Below are 20,534 nucleotides of genomic sequence, written 5' to 3' on the forward strand. Positions count from 1 at the left end.
CAATGAAAAAGAGCATAACAGGGTTCAAAATCATCTAAGTTATTTCGAGAATTCAAAATGAGAGGATGAACTCAAAACGAAAGCATTTATACTGGTGACTGATGACTTTCCTTGAAATAGTGCTCGTAGATATTGCAATGTTTAAATACCTCCTTGGAATTTTCATTTTTTCATAAGGAAAGTAACTAAAATTTCAAGCAAAATTGCGAGTCAAATTTCTTTGAAAAAATAAAACATGACTGAAGACTTAAAATGTTACAATTGAAGATGCTTATTTTCCAACTGTAGCCATTCACAAGTTTCATGGCACAAACGGTTGTATACCACCGGTGGTATTCCCATGGCGATAAAAATAACTCAAGCTTGAAGTCATGAGATACCTAAAAAAATCATGAATTATTCCAGAGGCTCATTATTGTTGATTCAAGCGGCCCATCAAAGGACAGCAATAATACTGGCCATAGACAGTGTGCTTCTCTTTTATTAATTACTATAAATCTTTTCATCACAAAAGAACAAATGAGATGTAGTGTACGAATGTATAGCCTACAACTCATTTAGAATGTTATGATTTACAACCATACGCTAGATTATTAGGGCTGAAAACAATTATCAGTACTCAATTTTTCTGGCTGACATTTCTTGTGTTGCTTCATTTTGAAATATTTAGAGTAAATAAAATTTGTTTTAAAAAAAAAAGAAATCTAGCCTCCCTTGCCTTCAAATCCAAGACATTCCTTGAAAATCCAAAAAAATTATAAGGAAGACAACTTTGACTTATAGAGCAAAAAGTTAAGTTATGAAACACTTGTTAAGCATAAAAATGAAAAGAAAAGAAAAACATTTTTGATGCTATACTGTGTGGGCTGGTCATAACGATGAACTTTCCGAAAACTCAAAAAGTTCCGTTCACCGTCACTGAATAGTTGTTGGATATTTTGGAATAATAATGAGATAGGAAAAACTATGGGCACTAGTTTGGATAAAACTTGGTCTAAAAATCAGTTGTAAATAGCAGATGAGACACTAAGAGTCGCCAGGAAAATTGTTTTGTTAAATTTTGGAAAATTACGAACTATAGAATTTATAAACTTTGCCTACATTTCAATAATATACTTGCACCTTGAACGCAACGTTTCATGAATATAGAATAACAAAATGGCTTTAAAATTGCAATGAATTTTAGAATAATATGTTTCATCTAAGAAAACATGCTCACTGAAATTAGTCTGACTAGGAATTCCAGCCTCTTGAGGTTGAAACAGATGAGCTGAATGGAAAAATTTTTAAATGTAAATTTTCTTAGATATACTGCTATTAATAATGCAAGTTTCAAACTAACCAGCTTTCATTTATGTCATATTTTGTGTAAAATCTTTCCTTTATAAAGTAAGCCATTGATCAGGATAAAAATTTAAAAGTCTGATTAAAGTAGATTCTATAGGGAAAAAACTTTTGCATTTAGCTTAGTTGTAGTATTTATTCTTGGTCATATCACTTGCGGGTGGACAATTGTGTTCTGTGCTGAGATTTCAGGGTCTAGGACAAAGCTGTAGAAGCAAAACCATTAGGTAGAGGAGAGGAAACTGAGGTGAGATTCTACACTAATGAGAATAGCGCAGGGGAATTACGTTTAATGAAGATTCGAATTCTGAGAGGAGTCAAACTAAATAAATACAGAGTATTGTAAAGGTTCATTAATAAGATGAGCAAGAAAATAATCAAATAAATTTAAGGTATTGAGGTATATTGGGATTGATCCTGTAAAATTGGTGTCAGAAAAACTGGCTGACAGACACTAAATGGAGGATAGTCTTTGACCTAACTTGAGGCTTTACGATCACTTTATTTGAAAAACTAATTTGAGAAAATGTATGGGAGTTGAGAACTCTCAGACTTCAAATTTTGCTACCATTTAGACAGATTTCTAGGATATTTCTTACTTCAATTAAAATAAACCATTGTTGAAATTCCATTTTTGGGGAGAGGAAGATTGATGGGCCATGGGCAGTTATAACTCTCCGTATGGGAGCCTTCGATGTCAATTGAATACAGCCAAACAATTTTAGAAAAGCTTTTGAAAAGATAAAAAGATTTTTCTATAGAAGAAAAGAACTATTACAGAACAAAACGCGATTCAAAGCTCTATTCAAAGTCACTATTCCAAAAGGTTCATATTTTAAAAAAGAAAAAGAAAAAATTAATTCAGGGGGAAACTATTTTAGTGTAGATGAGGTGAGTAATGGATCAAACTAAAGTTTTAGAACCAACTTTAGAGTCTCAGAAGGGGAAGGAGGAAATGTGATTGACTAGAATACTTTGCAGCAGCTGTCAATGAATCTGTACAAGAAAGAATGTGCTGAAGAAAAGGGCATCATCTTTGAGAGGAAAGTTCCCAGCAAAAAAATACATACTGAGAGGAGAGGTGGAAGATTCCTCACCTCTGATGAAAAGAAAGCCAATAAATATTATGCACACCCTTACGACCGATGCATCTTAACATGCTTTCCATTTTTCAAACATGCTAGTGCAGGTAAATACATCTTCCAATATACTAGCACTGATATTATTCAGTGGTCAGATAGTATGGAATATTAATTTAAATCTTGTCTATTCATTGAAATATTTAACTACTGTTTGTTCTGAGCCTGCAAATATATTATTATTATTGATTTGTTCAATACTTGTGCATACTTTTTATCATCATATACTACAGCTCCTCAAAGAGCTGGGATTTTACAGTCGTGGGCCTCATTAAATCACCATGAACCTAACATTGGATGTCTTCCCCTCTGTTAGGATAAGTCACAACAACTCTACAAGACAAAAATTTTACGTAAAAATTATCCTCCACTATTTGAATGTAATAATTTTTCTGAAGGGATTCTACATAAGGAGCCTCAGTAAGGGGAAAAACAAAAAATGTGTCACCTGTATTATTTTTCAAAAGCGATGAAATTGTTAGAATATAAAGTAAAGCGTCAATAATGAATGACACGATTCGAGATTTCACCTGAAATGAGATTTTTATGAGCATCAAATTTACACTTTGGCTGGAGAAAAAAAGAAATAAAGAAAAAATTTAATAAAAAATTCGGAAACAAGAAAATCCACTCTCCTCGATCTGTCACAGCTGTTGAAGGAGCGACAAATCAGACGAAACATTTGAGCAGATCGAATTATTGAGTTCCGTTATCATTAAACTTCCACATAAAGTGCACAACAATCGTATACATTCAGTTAAATATTAAAATAATGAAGCTATGAATAATATGAAAAAAGAAAAAGATCTCTACCTGATCATTGCTAGGCGATCGACATCGTTCATTTTCGGAAGTAAAATCACAGCTGCTGGGATTGGCACACTTGGGAGAGCGGGGCACTCTCATGTAGGGATCACAAGCACCATATAAATCAGGAGTACCAACATTGAGCACGCAAACTTTTTGCACTATATCGATCACAGCTATTCCATTCTCATTTCCATATGCCATTCTGAAATAGAAGATAATTCTCTTACATCATTGAAATTAGAGTGAACGACTTTTCTGTTTCTCAAAGCATTAAATTGAAAGAAGTGCAGTATCCAAAATTCAGACTCCAACTCATGAGCATATAAATAGGAGATTTGGTACAAGATATAGGTATGAAATCAAATCACACATCGGCTTGGAGGTGAACAATACTTAACAATTTATGTGTGAACAAAGTGGTTTTTCAACCATTAACTGACCATGTCTGGGAGTCTCAATGAAATTTTCATACATTCGGTTGAAAGCTCTGGTCATACATCAATATTTTTGGCAAAATCTCGAATTTGCGTTGTCAACATGAACCTGAAATGACACAACAACCAGTCCAACAGTATTTGAAGGGCAGCTAAATATAGCTGGAAATAAATTGGCTGTGATGTCATTCCAGTTTATATTGACTGCGTCGCCTCGAGATATTGACGAAAATGTTGATAATGACCAGGACCGGTGAATTTTGAGGAGATAGAATACACTGATGATTGATAATGAAATAACTTTTTCAGTTTCAGTTCTGAATTTGGAAATCTCATTTGTTGTTGTGATACTATTTTCGACTTGAGAGAACAGTATTTTATAGCAAGTCAGGAGCAAATTTTAATTTCAAGACTGTTTCTGTAAGGCTAAAGAGGTTATACTGTGAGTTGTTCCCCTCTATTCCTGGGTTGATGTTGGATTCAGTTAGGTTCTTAACTCTTAGCAGCCAAATATGGAGTCACCTTCCAATTTTATGGAGTCACCTTTCTTGTATCTATGCTCACATTTGAACACTTTAGACACACACACAGCAAGCAAAGCAAATCTGTCGATGGTGAGTCGACATTTAAGTGCAAAATAAATACTGCAACAATTTGCCACCGGCAATCTCTGGCAGACAGAAAATAATAAAGGATCTCCAATAGATGAGGAACATCCCTACAAAGTGTAGCCAGTCATTCAAATACTTTCTTTTGTCAACTCCAGGTTGACACTCAAGCGTACCCTGGAAGGCGATTCTGTCGATTGAAAGTTGAAAATTGAGGGTAAAGGGTTCAAAAATTTCCTGAGAGATTTGGCGTTAGCTCATTACATAACATCACACATCTGTTGGTGTTCATTACTTCACTGTCACTTATGAAAATCGTGTCAGCTCATTACGTAAAGTCACACAGTTGTTGATGTTCATTATTTCACCGTCACTTAAGAAGATCTATCTTACATTTAATCTGAACTGTTTGTGTTCCCCGATCTTAAGTTGCAAGTAGATCAAAAAAACTTCATCTAATCTTACATTGTTGATTTTAAGTTAAATTTGAATATTACTTTTGTGTTGCTGAGTGTATGGTTTTACATTCAGCTATGCTGTTTAATCTCTTCTTGTTTTCCCAATCTTTTGCAGACAAGGGGTTTTTTGTTCTAGCACTGCCTGTGTAATTGGCGAGATTTATAATACAGCTGCAAAACTGATCATGATGGATTAACCATGGACACGGTCAAGATGCAAATCCAATTCAAGCAATTTCTGTTCGATCATAAAACCTGCTTTGTTTAGCATGCTAACAGACAACAGCACTTAGATGCAACTCACAAGCCGTAGGAGGAGTTGATTGACAGAGCAGTAATTTGAACAGGTTTCTTGCCAGCAACCACTGGGGTAAGACAAACTAGAAAAGGTTGAAAACCAGGCGGTTTCTTCTGCACGCCACTGCGCACTTTAACTGGAAGACCATAATCTGCTCCAGGCTTAGGAAAATGCAAAGAAAAAATGCCATTAAACTTGAGGAACTCTGTACAAGGTACCTACTCACTTCACTGACTCGCCAACATTGATAATGACCAAATTACTTCAGGTAGGTTGAATCTAAGATGACAGATAATTATAGGATTGAATACTTCAAGAATTCAGCTTAACACTGAATAAAACCTTCTAACGGACATACTGTTCTTTGCAGCATTCAAAATTCAAGGTCATAATTCTACCTTGCCTTGGTGGCCAAATTTTGCCTCATTATGGGGTTAAATGGAATTATTAATACTCTTTAAGCGGACATAGGACTGTCTCATCCTTGGTATAAATCATACCCTGACAGTGGTAAAACTCATTTTCAATGAATATGTCCTTTTCATTTCCTGCACAGGGGCAGATTTACCAACTTCTGTGCAGTTGTACTGCCCACAAGAAAACATCAGCCAATTTGCTATGATGTAAACTTTAATTAATGTAAATTTTAATTTTGCAGGATATACTTGCAGGACAGGAAGTACACTAGCTGATTTGCATGCCCTGACCAGTGCTTTCACAGTTTACAAGACTTCTCTACATACAAAGGCTGTTCAAAAAGTACGTAGACTGAAGCTGTAACTTAAAAACCAATGTATGAGGATACCTGTTCTTGGTCTCATTTTAAAGATCAACTCATTGTCTATCGATTGAGACCAAGATCAACTCATTTGGTCAAAAATTGAGAAAGTTATGCAAGTTTAAACTTTGAAAGTAGGTTTTACCCCTACGGTTTTTATTGAAAATTTTCGCTTGCCAACCGATTGAAATGTCCATGATTTGTGATATGTGTCGAACAGATAAATTTCTATCTTCCCGAACAATTACACTGACCGTATTAATGTTTTCAGCAGTTAAAGACGTCAAAGGCCGACCAGACTTTGGGAGAACTTCAGCAGACTTCTGACCGTCTTTTAACTTTTTATCCCAACGGAATATTGCGGCCCGACACAAACACTCATCTCCGTACGCGTCTTTCATCTCATTCAGCGTGTCCGTTGCTGATAATCCGCGTTGAACACAATAACGAATGAAAAAGTGTTGTTCTTTTTCAACTTCCTTATCTTTTTCCATATCGACCGCACAAAAATTAGAGCAAAATGCAACAAAAATCACTAAGAGACTGCGATAAACCCGCGCGCACCTGTGACGTGTCACCGACTGAGGAAACTTCCCGAGTTTACGGGGTAAGTCTAGCCGATCGGGCTTCTTGCCCATTGGACCCGAATGTACCCTAGTCGGTCCACGATTACGGAAAAGTGTTTACACAGTGTGCTATTTATGGTTGCCAAGTGTTTCAGGTAAAATGATGTATCAAAACGTATTTCAAGTGACAACTTTTGGCAAGCGAAAATTTTCAATAAAAACCGTAGGGGTAACACCTACTTTCAAAGTTTAAACTTGCATAACTTTTTCAATTTTTGACCAAATGAGTTGATCTTGGTCTCAATCGATAGATAATGAGTTGATCTTTAAAATGAAACCAAGAACAGCTATCTACATACATTGGTTTTTAAGTTACAGCTTCAGTCTACGTACTTTTTGAACAGCCTTTGTAGATACGTGTTTCATGCATGCATAAAATAATTTCATTGGGACATCCATAAAAATTTACCTTTTTTACATCATTTTCAGAGGAGTTCGGTCGAGGCGTAAAATCAAATTCAGGAGATAATTCCGTATCCCCCTCTATAGTATCACTGTAAACTATTGGAATTTCGAGCACCTGCAACAAACAAAATGCCAAATTTGAATATTCACAGATTGATGGAAAGCTAATTGTACACTCATACCAATGCTGTTTGAATATTTTCTCTGGAGTTCATAGTTTCAAAAAAAATATCAGACGCACTTAGATAAAAATACACATTTGAGAAGAATTTTGAGGAAAGGCGTGTCCACAGATTCAATAGAATATAATAAAATTTTTTCTTAAAAGCTGCTCAGTAGACAGATCCTTCCAGCTTGATGATGCCTAATGGTCATTGGTTGTCGCATAAGAGGTGGCATCTTGCTGTTTAATATTATGGCTACTATTTATTGATGCATGGAAGAGGTATTCTTTTATGTCTTAGTTATGAAAGAAAATGCAAACGTTTTTGGGGGAAAGGGACCTAACAAGATAGATAGTTCCTGTGCTCCTGCAATAGATGTTAAACGTGGAACTTCTGGTTACAAAAATCATACAGTGAAATCGCGATAACTCGGTTTGCATCGAGACTGAGGGGTTGTATTGAGTTAAGCAGGTTTCCGAACTAAAAGGGCTTCCTCATTTTCCAACACACATTTTCAAACTCCATACCCTAATTTTGACAAACGCAAACGCGCGTATGAAGTAACTTCTAGCGGTGTTTCAGGAGGCCGTTGACTTTTTTAACAGTGTGTTCGGCAAATGATAAATGAAAACAAGCAATTTTGGCAGGTTACCGGCTTAGGCTGGTACCAAATTGGCGTTGTTTCACTGTGCCACTATGCAGAGATGTCAAACCCGGTAAAAAGGGTTTCAAAATTATGACAGATTTACTTCTCCTTTCAAAAAAAAATTATGAAGCATTTGTGGTTAGTTCATGTAAAGATGCAAGCTAAAAGAAAATACTTACACATGTTTCCGATATAGATTCTAATTTTCTAAATTTAAATAACATAACATAGGAAGATGCACCAGCAATACAAAGTTTTCTGCTTTCCGGACATAAAGAAATGAGTTGTACAGCATACGGTTCATCATCTGAGCCATCCATACTTCTCGAGTGATTTTTTTCAAATACTTTAGCTGTTTTTAGTTTGTACAACACTTGTAAAGAGCCGGCACTTGCATCCCAGAATTTTACACTTCCATCGGCATGCCTGGAGAAACAAGAAATGCATTAGAAGGGCAAGATTCATTTGAAACAAAGATCCATTTCAACAAGCTTCTTTAGAGGCACTTTCAATTGAAATTTCATCAATTACTTTTTCTCGGCAAACCATGGTTGAAAATTCTGTAAAACAGAGTATTCAAAAGATGTTTCATCGCACATCAACGAATAAAAACAGGAAAAAATATCTCAGCCTCTTACATTTACATCCTCTGTTCTTATTATCAATATTCTTAAACGAGTTCTGGCTTACTTAAACAGTTAATTTTAGATCAGCCTAGTTTACCTTAAGACAATCGGATCTGCCCAGGTTGATCAAAATCGGCCCACATTAAATGCTATTAGCCCAAGACAACGTGGGTTTGATCAAATCGGCCCAGACAGATTTGCTTTTCCCGGCTGACTGATATTTGTCTGGGTAGATTAAAGTTGGTCCGTAACAGACACAATATTCAATAATTTGACATATTTGTCTCTCTTGAAAGTGCTGCAAAGTGAATGAGATCAAACTAGGCCATTTGTATTGGGAACAATCATTTAAGATAACGAATGTAGAAAGACACAGCCATTAGATTAGTCTGTTGTACTAAAAAATGACAAGCTACCTTGCGATTCATCCCAGTTTTATATCCAGCTACTTGATGAACACATAGCACTGATTTGATGAAGATTATTTGATCACCCTAATTTGAATTCATTTCTATTTATTCTTCTTCGTCCTAATATTCCAGCAAAATTTTTTTGAGATAAGAAAAGAATAAATTCTTTAGCTGTATCTCATTTTCTATAGATTTCATACTTTTTTTATCACAACTTTTTGAAAGAGAGCCTTACCCAGTTAGGATAATTTCATTATAACTACAGGAAGTAGGACTCCACTCTCCACCACTGAGAGGCCAATCTTTTTCGCTAAACCCTGTTCTTCGCTGACTACCTCTTGATCCAACGCAGTAAAACGCTGGAATAAGGTCAGATGGACAGTCGGCGAAATAACTGCAACATGTTACTGGAGATTCATGGAGATCCATTGGATATGGATTTTCAAATAAAGGGAAACCAGGGGTAAGGAGGTCAAGAACTACTAGGTCATTTTGAAGCACCACTACGACAGCATAAGGACTCGGAGCATCTGCAAGATAAAAAAAAATGTATATAACGCTCTATTAGGACCAGGCATGAGACAAAATAAGTGGATATGAAAATTATCCTTGCAGTTTCAGAAATAGGTAATAGCTGATGTAGCCGTTTGAGGAGAAAAGCAATTGACTGATGAGCTGATTTCAATTCAATTTATCGGGCCTCTTTGTATACATAATTCACAAAAACAGTTTTGGATTTTTTTAAAACTGGAAATAAAAAAAGTCACATAACCACCTACTGAAGTTTAACCTTGTGTTGGGTGGTGTCTGCCATATCAAGTCAAAATATTTGATCAACATTTTCATTGATTTACTAATTTAAACAATGGAAAATATCTTTGAGAATTAGACAAAAGGAGAAATGAGAAGAGCCTGAAGCGCCATCTCAGCGATCGATAATTTTGCCTATTAAAGTCACATGGCAGGGAAAATACTTCCAAGATGCTAGGTTTTTTCCAAAACCTGACACTTAATACTCATGGTCTAATTTTTTCAAAATATACACTGTAGCTCCATACTTTTCCTAAATATTTTCTCGATATTTTCCCACAGTCTCTCAAGCTTCTGGAAGTAAATTATCATTTTTGGAACAAACACTTACTTCATGTTACTTGCCATGCCTCCCATTTGATCAGATCCAAGAATGAAAAGATGTAACATTTTTTTCCTCTTATACTCTTTCCCATGAGACGTCTGCAATACATTTATACTGCTGTATGAGATAAGAAGTTACATTACTTGTTTGACTGATAATGAAAATAGATAAATGAATTGCTTACCAAAATTCCAAGGGTTTTCACAAAGGGTGACAAAATCTACTACATTGTGTTCCATTTCTAAGACAGTAATGTTTTTACCCTGCATCACAGTAATGCTTGGTGAGCGACCTGCAGTATCGTGAGGTAAGCCACCTGAGAATATCACAAAAGCATCTCTGAAAAAAGAAAATAAAAAGAACAAATTATCCCATGACACCTTTAGAACCACGATCATTTCAGCAGATTATAAGCCAACTTCTTACATTGATTAAAAATCAATTTTTTGGGCTGCTAGAGATGTAGCTCTGCATAGGCCTGCATTGAAATTAACAAGCAAATCAATGGAAATTCTTTGTCACTTGAAAAAAAGAGCACAAATTATGTTATGTTTCAAAACACAATGCCAAGTTTTACAAAGAAATCAAATGAAGTGTGTGGGGCTATTTGTAGATCATTCTGATTTTGGTCTTTAATGATAGACCTCTAACAAATCCATTGATTTCCTACACTTTCATAAAATTCAAACCATGAAGTGGTCTCATTGCTTTGAAAAGACCAGCGGTGTAGAGAAATGAACTTAACAGTGCAATGTCAATCTACTGAAAGTAGGAACTTAAATAAAAAAATAAAACTTCTCAAGAGAGCAACTTATCCTCAGTTGGATAAAACGTTCTCTGATTCACTGTTTTGGGATCAAATTTTTTAGAGCACCGAAAATGAGTGGAAGAAATTAAAGTAACTCTTACTCAAAATTACGTTCTTTGGGATACAAATTCAAACCGCTCTAGGTTGGTTCACTTGGGACGTTTTTGAGCATTTTTTGTGAGAAAATATTTAAATAACATTCTGTGAAGCATTAGGTGCCAATATTTTAATATTGATCTTCTCAGTCTGCCTGAGGTCAATTCTCGCGAGGGATATCTTATTGAACTTGAAAAGTCATTGTAAAAGTTGAGTCCTCAAAATTGTAGACAGCATTGTGCCCTCATTTAAGATCTGAAACATTGCACTTCAATTTTAATTTTTTGTTCAGCTACATATTCAGTTGTAATTAATCTTGCAGCTAGTACTAATCATTTGTAATCAAAATGCATTCAGAGCAGGGTTAGTAACACTGTACAATACACAGCTGTACTCGTTGCCTATGAGAATGAAGAGGCCATAACTTTGTTCCTGTGACGTCAGGCTAGTAGATGAAACTCGGCCGCGGTTTAACATGTGTTCTTATGGGAGTGCGCTTGATGCGTGTTTCTTTCGTGCCGATATCTTCTCGGGGGTTGATCTTATGCAAAAATTCATACGAACCTTTTCGAAAGAGGATGAAATTTCACTTCAGAAAACTAACTAACCCATATGTGTCATTGTCTAATAACTGAGGAAATGATAGCTTAATACCAAAAATTGTTACTCCTCTCAGATTCAAATGCCCTGCTCACGCAACTTCGGCCGATCAAGGACTACTCTGATTGGTCCACGCAGAGACTGCCTCACTCATCGATTTACCGATGACCTGGAGATGCTTGTTGTTTTCAGCAAATAGCTTGACGTCACAAAACTGACTAGTTATGGCCTCGCCATTCTAGTGGGCAACCTAGTACTATCCCAAAAGTTGGAAAAAGCACTTTCGAAAATTGTTAGCGAGAGGAATTGGAGATCCAGTACATGTCCTCTTTTGAGGCTCTTAGAGGTAGGACAGAATTTGAAAAACATCAGAATATAGAAGAAATCGAAAATAAAAATCAGAAAATGCTTCTGAATCAGAGATACTTACCCTGATCTGAGATGTCTCCATTCTACTTTATTAATTGGTTTACAAGTTTCTAATTTCCCATCTTTATTTGTTTTGGCTGTTGGAAAAAAAAATTCAAATTAGATAGGTGATGTAACAAATTGACTCCAACTGATAGGAGCTAAAAAATGAATCCATAAAAAGAACATCATTATTCATTATTTGAAGTGTCATTTTGAGTGGACATCTTTAATGAAAATTTGTCATTTTAGTTACCGAGTTGGTGTGTTTTCATTCTCACTGCGTCAATTGTGCCTGAAAATTAGCTCACTTCATTGTAGGTTCCTCATTTAAAAAAAAAAAACCCTTCCGCATTGATTCACATTGATTTTTCAATGTGCAATGGAGATTTATTTTTAGTGGCTCATAGAGGTAAAATTCACTAGAAAATTAGCTGATAGGATTCTAATAATTTTGACATATTTTATAAAGTTTTGCTTGCACACAGCCTTGCAAAAATTGCAATAAGTAAAAACTTTCTCGAAATGAATTCCTCTCTAAATCACATTGAAAGTTTAGGCATATTATATACATACCATGGGGAAGGTTGATGGAGTTTGGTTTATCCAAATATCGCGTACTCCAATAAGTAAGGGAACCGTCGGTATGACTACACACAAACTGCTTCCCATCATAGTGCCAAGATATTGATGTCAGCGGTTCTGGTGTCTGCCAACGGTGCTCTGCTTTTTTCAGACACAAGTCCCACAACACTAACTGACCAGTTTCAAAACCTATCAATAACTAGAAAAAAAAAATGACAGACATAAGTAAAAAAAAGTCTTTGGCACTAGTGTAAGACACGCTATTTTGAATGGTTACACATTTCCCCCATTTTTTATTCTTTTCCTTCTTCACTCTCATTCATGGTCTCTTTTGAGCATACCAGCAATATCGTCGGAATACCTTCAGCCTTCAGAGTGTTGCTTCCAATAACGAATGCAGAAATGTCTACAGAAGGGATGCATAGCATAAGTAGAACCCCTATTAAATTGATGTACCAGTGTTTTAGAAACTTAAAAAAAAATACTTTTACTCTAATTACTTTTCAAATGCTTTTTATCCATCCACCAATATTGAAACAACAACATTCATGATGTTTACACTGAATAGGGGTGGCGCAGGTATTCCCAAAAAATTCTGTGAAAAGTAAAAATGGTCCATGAAGAATTTCTGTTAACTTAAAAAACATGACGGAACAACTCAATAATTATAAGCAATTTGTCTTGTTTTGCCTGAATAATCCTTTTTCTTAATATATCAACATAACATCCCTGCTAGTCATTCAATTAACGCCATAACTTAAGTTCCCCGAAAACGCTGGTTACAATTCTTCGGCTCTGCATTCTGACTATGCGTTCAAATCCACTGATTTTTCAATAATTTTTTAAGTCTGAAAATTTAGCGGCAAAAAAAGACAAAAAACGGGGTTAGTACAAAATGCATCTTTGAAAGAATATGGTACCTGCTTGGTTTTTCTTACCTTGCTATGATCCAAGGGATTTTCACATAAATGAACAACAGCACCAGGATGTGTTTTTCTGCATCTAAATCATAAGAGGAAACACCAATTATATTCTGCTCAGTGAATGATTATAAGAGATAAATAGAAATACATTTTATATAGTCGCTAGTAAAAAAATTCTTCATGCCTAAACTCACTTTGCGCTACAACCGACAGCTTGTTCCGCACTGCGCCTTTGGCTACCAAATCTCAACTTCTGTAATTTGGGAGCCTTGCAAAAAATTTACCATACAAAATACTTATGACAGTCAGCGAAGCAATATTTTGGAAAGGTGGCCTATGCTGCTATAAAAAAAAAAAAAAAAAAAAAACAAAAAAAAACCTAGTTTCTACTACACTGCACTAGTATTTGTTTCTTTATTTATAATCCAAGAAATTCCAGCTTGATGAGATATTCGATTTCAATTGAAGCTAACTGCAGCTAAAATTTTTACTTTAATTGAAGATGGAATATCTGGATATGTAAAAAAAGACTGTTTAAATAATTTGATGTATCAAACCTCTTGAGAAATAAAAGTGCATACATATTGATTTGAAAGAGGATTTTTTAGATTGTTAATAGAGAATGGATTTTTATTCCTAGCTGAGAAAAAATCTAAGAGAAAAATTAGGAAAATACTCACAGTTCAATAGCTTTGTTCCAGTTGATAATGTAGCCAGAAATAACAAAAGTTTCTATGTTTACATAATAGACATTGCCATTTTTTGTCCCCACATATAACCATTTACTTTGCAGGGGTAAATAAATACATGTAATTCTGGAAAAAAAGAATGCACGGCGATAAGGAACAAAAATGAAACATGACAACAACGAAAATGACAACATATACAGGGAGCCTGGTCAATGGTCATACCAGAACTTTCTTAAGGTGAAAACTAGCTTACAGCCGTTGACAAACTATTGCTCAGAGGATTTTCTATGATAAATACATTTCAAAGGAGCAGCTCCTTGAGCCTATTGTTATCAGAAACATTTTTCAACCCTTTAACATTCTCTGATGACCAGCTGCCACTGTATTCATAAAACCAATAGGTGAAAAATGCATGCATTGATCTGGAGCAAAATTTCTGGTAAAATCAATGGAAAATGAAGGCATATCCGATAGAAATACTCAATTTAACAATATATTTGACACATTAACTTGTACATGGATTTGCTTGCGACGCTAAAATGAAGATAGGAGTTCTTGGTTACACTCTGAAAAAGCATTGACTTATATTGCTGGAACTCCAAATGGATCCATAAGAGTAAACCGGCATACTTACTCTTCTTTTTGAAATTTAACACTTTGAACAATTTCAGGTTTTTTCTGGCGAAAGTTCCACAGGTGAACACTATTATCTGTGGTGGCTGTTACAAGAGCACCTTCATTAATTAGAAATTGAATCTGTATCACAGCTACATTGTCTTCGTGTTTTACGTGCGAGTCAACGCCTGGCCTCCCCAATCTGTATTAATTCTGAGTTAAGGTTCCAACTTCGCAAAAATCAAAATGCATAGAACAAAGATTAAAAAGATTATACTAAAGTATAGAACAGGAAAAGTAGGTGCAAAGAGATGAAAGAAGAAATATTTAGACTTCGTTTGGATGTAAATCAAGAAAAAACTCTTGAAAATTTCAAGAAAAATTAAACATGAAGTTTAACAACAATCATCCAAAGCCCTAAAATTTAAGGAGGGGAAGGGTAGACGGCCCTAGATATTTCGGGTTTTGGTGATCCTTAAGTGCACTTAAAGGAAGATTTTGTCAGATTCTTTTAAATTTAACACAGTTTCTTGGAAAAAGGATCAATTCAAGAGCATCAGAAAGATACCAAGTTGCATCACAATTGAGCCAAGAAAAAAAGATTTGAGATTTTATTCCTCCATTGGACTCAATGTTAGAGAAAAATTCAGACATCGATTTTTATTTAAAATAATAATTTTTCTTCAGAGAACATGTGCAGGTAGCTGCACAAAACTACTCCTGGCCCATTTTTCTCCCCAAGACTTGATTTTCAATTATATTAATATTTAATGCATTAAAAGTAAAAGTTGGTATAATTTTTGTAATATTTTGGTAACTAAGTCCATAAGATGTGCTCGTTGAGCATCAATTGTGAGCCACCAAATTTTGTTCAAAATCTCTTATAGAAGAGGAGGAAGGATTCAGAAAAAATTATGAGAGAATACTTCCTTCTGTTAGTCTCATAGGTAATCTGAAGTCTGTGCATACCTCCGCGTGAGTAAAATTGAATTTTTAAAAATCATTTTTTTTTATGAACGATGGTTTATTTAAAAAATTAAAATAATTTCAACTTCGTAAACTTCAATTGATCTTAATCCCTTTCTTTTTCGAGAGACCCATTCGCCGGAAAAGTACAGTGGCCTATATCCGTTTGGTTTATTCAGGATCAAGTGCAATACTGATCAGCATCTTATTTTGGTCCTGTCTCTCTATCTGCCTCCCCCCCCCTCCCCCCGAAAAAATCGATATATGGGGGTCCAAGCGCGTGATATTAGACTTCCCTGGAGAAAGAGGTTGATGCGGAATTTCAAGGAGTAAAAAAAGAAATAAAAATATCCCCACAAATTATCATAGAGGACTACAGATCATGAAAACCAGATGGTTTCCACGGCTTAGGGGGTAACTGCACCCCCCCCCCCCCCCGCTCCCTCGGTTTATTCTCTCGTGGAGGTTTGACGGCATGGTTGCCAGGTCCATCTACTTTGCATCGTAATCGGACGTATTTCTATCAAACGGAACTACGTGCATTAAGACATGAGCCCTGAGACCCATAAGAATACACGCGTAACAGGGCTCACGTCATGATGCGTCATAGTTCCGTTTGATAGAAATACGTCCGATTTCGGGCTGGAGCACCGCAGATCGGCAGATCCGAAGCACATCTATTCAAATCGACGACAAGAAAATCGTTGAGCGAACACATGGACATTGCGATTCGGGAAGAGGGTTAGGTTAGGTAATCCCTGATGTGGGTCACGTAGACAGATGTGGGTGATTCCGGAGGAGAGACCGAGGGACTGAATGGTTACGAGCGCGGGTTCCCATTGGCTAGCGTGGGCCAGATGACGTCACGGCAGGACGGCGCGAATGCGATGAGAGCGAACGTTGGACGGCCCGCACTCTGATTAAAGAGGGAAACAGAAACAGCTCGACCCCCCTACCCTCCCCCCGGTACCCCGTCGACGCCTCACCTTGCCCCTCCTCTCATTATTGATCGGGCGCAGAAGCATGAAGAATGTGCCCGTTTGCCTATATGCAGGGAGCCCGGATCCCCCCTCCCCCCCTCCGCTGCTGCTCCTCTCTACAACCGCAATTTTCCACGAGATTTTTCACACGCTTCTTTGAGTCGCTAAACAAAACTAACTCGCAACGCAACGTACCCCCAGGGCCTGCAATCCCGCATCCGACACAACGGATAATCCGCCTCTTGTTCTCCTCTCGTCAGACTCGGGGAATTCGCTGTCTGCGAGTTGATCGATTTCGCTAATACGCCTGGATTATTCGCGGGTGCACGGAAGAATCAACTTCGGTCGGCTGAATCCCGTGTTCGCTCTCCGCTAACCGCCCGAATTAAACGGTCCGTCGAGCCGAAATTTCGGTTCGCGGAGCCGAATCTTGATCTTCAGCCTCCAGCCGCCTGATTAATGTAATTGATAGACTCAGCGATAGACAAAGGGAAAATGCAGTGATTCTACTGGTGGAAGCGGGTAGTTGAAATGGACAGAGGATGCAATTAATATACTGACTGATGGCAACCCACGAGAAACTTTTTAGTTACCCTATGGTAGGAGTGAGTCAGCCTGACGTCAGGCTATGTTTCATAAACTACCTTGAGTCAGACTAATGTCAGACTGATGTTAGCCTGAATCAGTCAGATTCAGGGTAGTTTATGAAACATAGCCTGACGTCAGGCTGACGCACTTTTACTAGGGTAGTCCATCATTTTTTGAGTTTCTCTGTAACAGCCACCTAGTTCAACCGACAGGATCTTTACATTTTCTCTTTATCTATTGCTTTGTATATAAATTGTAGTAATCAGCCCCGCAGCTCGGTTCAATTGGTAAGTTCGGTTGCAGGAACCGAAAATTTCGCTGTTCAATATCAATGTCGCTCAAAATATTCGGTCGCTCCAACTAAACTTTCGGTCGGTCTGAACGAATCTCTTCGGTTGGGTTTCGTTCGTACGTGCGGCTGCAAGAACCGAAAATGTCGCGTGCTCGATATCAATGTCGCTCGAAGTATTCAGTTTGTTGAACCGAACAATCGGTTTTATAAGCTCGACTTTCGAATCGCCAAACGAAACTTTCGGACCGTATAAACGAATTTATTCCTTAATTTAGGTTGAGTTCGTTAATTCGGTTGCATTGAGGAAGGTAAGAAATGACCGCCAGAGGGATAATCGAAAGTCTGCTGTAAATAATTGAGACACTATGCTTAAGCTGAGCACGCGGAAAGGCTTAATTGAAATCCGAACATAATAGAATATTGAAGTCAATATAATAGGATGATCGGCCCCACTAAAATCCTCCAAAGTTTAAAAGGGGTATTCTGTATAATCGATTATAGGGCGCGACACATTTTCCAACTTATAAATCTATGTCCATCCAGAATTGTTTCATTAGCAAAAACTTATGAAGAATACAGTAAAATCAGCTCACTGTCTTCTTATCAGATACCTGCCATGTTAGAGTTGCAGTTGTGTGCCAACTGACGCTGCGTTAAGAATCACAAATCACAGGAACTATTGTGACTTTCACGTCAAAAATTCACGCATAAATGGAGGTAATAAGCGGCTAATGGAAGCTCCGTTATTCAATTCAATTTATGGCATCAATCAATAAGATCATTCCGGCCATAATTCCGACTTTATTTTGTGCTCTGTAGGTATTTTACATCGTAGAACTAATCATGAACCAATCATATTCTAATGCGAGTTCATGACATAGAACTGATGGGCGAAAAGAACTTAATAATATCGAGATTTTGGTGATGCTTCACCTTATCGTTCCTCTGCCTGGGCCTGTCCAATAAAAACCGAAAATCCTCGAAAGCTCAGGCACAGGCTCGTGGAACTTGAAAACATGCATCACATGGTGAATTTTTAGATCACAAGGGAAAAAGCATCAAAATGCATGCGAGCAAGGTTTGTCTTTTCGCGCAGCCTTGTGCAACGTTACACATTGATTTTTTTCTTCCAATTTGTAAGCCTTTAAAAGGACTCTATTTCAAGAAAAAGTAATCTCGGGGCAAGGTTCTTTTCCTAAGAGCAATTTTAGTTGGTAGGCCGGCAGGCAGCAGGGCGGTCGCCAGATGCAACGCGACGCTACCTCATCGATGTCAACAAGGCGTTGGATACAACTATTTCACCTCTGGAGTTGTCCGCGTTGCGTGCGGATGAATTGAAGGCGTTTTAGTTTCTTCCGTTTCTTCGAGTGGTGCACAAAGTAAGTAGCTGACGAAGTGGCGAGGCTTTACGGTAAAGGCTATTATGCACCTAATGAAGCGTTTGAGAAGGAAAGAACCAGGAAGTATCTCCTTTTGAGAATCTGTTTTTCCATGCAACTTCTTTCCACATAAAATGACATCATGAGAATGCGTCAAAGTTAACTAGCCTCAAAGACAAATGTTAAAAACAACTTGTGGAGGAAAATTATTAACAACCTGTAAGTAGCTCGTTTTATACATGTTTTTCCTCCCAAAGTGAAATCCATGTACAAATATTGTAAAAAGCCGCGAGCTCTTCATTCTAGAAGCTATCGAAAATTAAAAGCATAAAAGGCGCTAGTTTTTAAAGCTAGCGATAAAGGATGAGTAGCTCAGGTTTCACAGTACTTTGACATGCATATCACAGTTTTAAAGTGAAAAAAGAAGAAAGTTACAGCATAAAATTATTCTCCACTGGTTTAACACAATTTTCCCTTGCTGATGCTTTACACTTCGACTTCAGTACGTTTCCGTAAATTGATAAGAAACAATTTGCTTGGAAAAACAGACTCTTTCCGCAGAAAAGTGAATACAGTTCCTGATAATTTTTGCAGCAAAACCTTCACTCGTTTCCTATTATCGAATTACCCTATGCTACAAAGGCTGACCAGATGCGTTGAGCGTCGTCCGAGGAAGCAAGAAAAACTGGAGCGCCTTCAATTCAAGTGCGCGCAACACGGACAGCCCTGGAGGTGAAATAGTTGTATTCAGCTCCTTAATGTGAAGTTTCACATTCGGATACGTCCGGCGGCTTGTTGAAAATTACGTCAGCATTGGAAGACATCGAAGATCGATATATTACACGGCACGGATAGGGTTATGTCTTATCTTATCTTGTCGACAAAACCAGATACAGTTTCAACTATCAGGCTGCAGACAGCTTTTCTTCTCGAAGCGAAAGCGTTTTTCAAAAAAGAGCCTTTTCCAAAGTGCTTTCTTCCGAAACTGAAATCACTCCGAGGATGGAGAAACAAATTAATGACACCCGAGCACTTTTCAAGGCCGCACAAGCCCTAATGTAGCATTTTGATGAATTTACCCGCCTAGTCCAAAAAACCGAGATTTGAGGTAAAATGGCATGGAGTCAGGAGATGGGTCGATGTGGAAAATAAATAAAACGAGATAGCTATTTACTAAATTTAAGGGGATAATTTTGCATTACTCAGGGCAAAGAACACCCCAGAAATTAATGCTTGATGCTGTTCGACAACGAGATATTACGAATCTGAGAGGAAAAAAATTGTTGTATTTAACCAAAATCCAGTTTCATTTCATTTCACGCTGCCTAACTCCTTCCCATGTTTTATTTTATGACAGGAAAACTTAGCAACACGAAGCCTTGAAATTTTCCGTGAAATTCCTCGGGAACGTGCAGAATGTACTCATAAAATTTCAAGGCAGAATCCTCACTCCTTTTTCCTGTAAAAAAATCAAGTTTGGTTTTTTGCTGTACTGAGAAGTTTAAGGTCCTGTTGACTCTCTACCTGGCTCCGTCACCAATGTTTTCAGACCTGAGGAGGCCTCGAGGTTTGAGATTTGAAGCATTCTCAGCTTTTATCGGACGGAGCCAGACGGAGAAACTTTGAAGGGTGAGCTACAGAAAGCCCCGATACTACTTTGTCGTGCTAAGGAAGAACGCCGTATGATCAGTTTTACGTTACCAAATTTCCCTCGATAGAATTTT

General features: G+C 37.1%; 1 protein-coding gene across 4 annotated transcripts in view; it reads right to left on the reverse strand.

The window, feature by feature from the left end:
* Tomosyn (syntaxin-binding protein tomosyn) overlaps window positions 1-20,534 on the reverse strand; it is a 96,948-nt gene that overhangs the window by 44,121 nt on the left and 32,293 nt on the right. For all 4 annotated transcript variants that reach the window (XM_072300014.1, XM_019059107.2, XM_019059106.2 and 1 more), the window contains exons 3-13: window positions 14,625-14,807; window positions 13,982-14,116; window positions 13,317-13,380; window positions 12,370-12,577; window positions 11,816-11,891; window positions 10,066-10,220; window positions 8,982-9,276; window positions 7,890-8,136; window positions 6,905-7,015; window positions 5,098-5,252; window positions 3,297-3,495 (exon numbers count right to left, since the gene is read on the reverse strand). In XM_072300014.1, the coding sequence (XP_072156115.1) occupies window positions 3,297-3,495; window positions 5,098-5,252; window positions 6,905-7,015; window positions 7,890-8,136; window positions 8,982-9,276; window positions 10,066-10,220; window positions 11,816-11,891; window positions 12,370-12,577; window positions 13,317-13,380; window positions 13,982-14,116; window positions 14,625-14,807 (1,828 nt within the window). The remainder of the gene's footprint in view (window positions 1-3,296; window positions 3,496-5,097; window positions 5,253-6,904; window positions 7,016-7,889; window positions 8,137-8,981; window positions 9,277-10,065; window positions 10,221-11,815; window positions 11,892-12,369; window positions 12,578-13,316; window positions 13,381-13,981; window positions 14,117-14,624; window positions 14,808-20,534) is intronic.

Source organism: Bemisia tabaci, chromosome 4, assembly GCF_918797505.1.
Source record: "Bemisia tabaci chromosome 4, PGI_BMITA_v3".
NCBI classification, from domain to species: Eukaryota; Metazoa; Arthropoda; class Insecta; order Hemiptera; family Aleyrodidae; genus Bemisia; species Bemisia tabaci.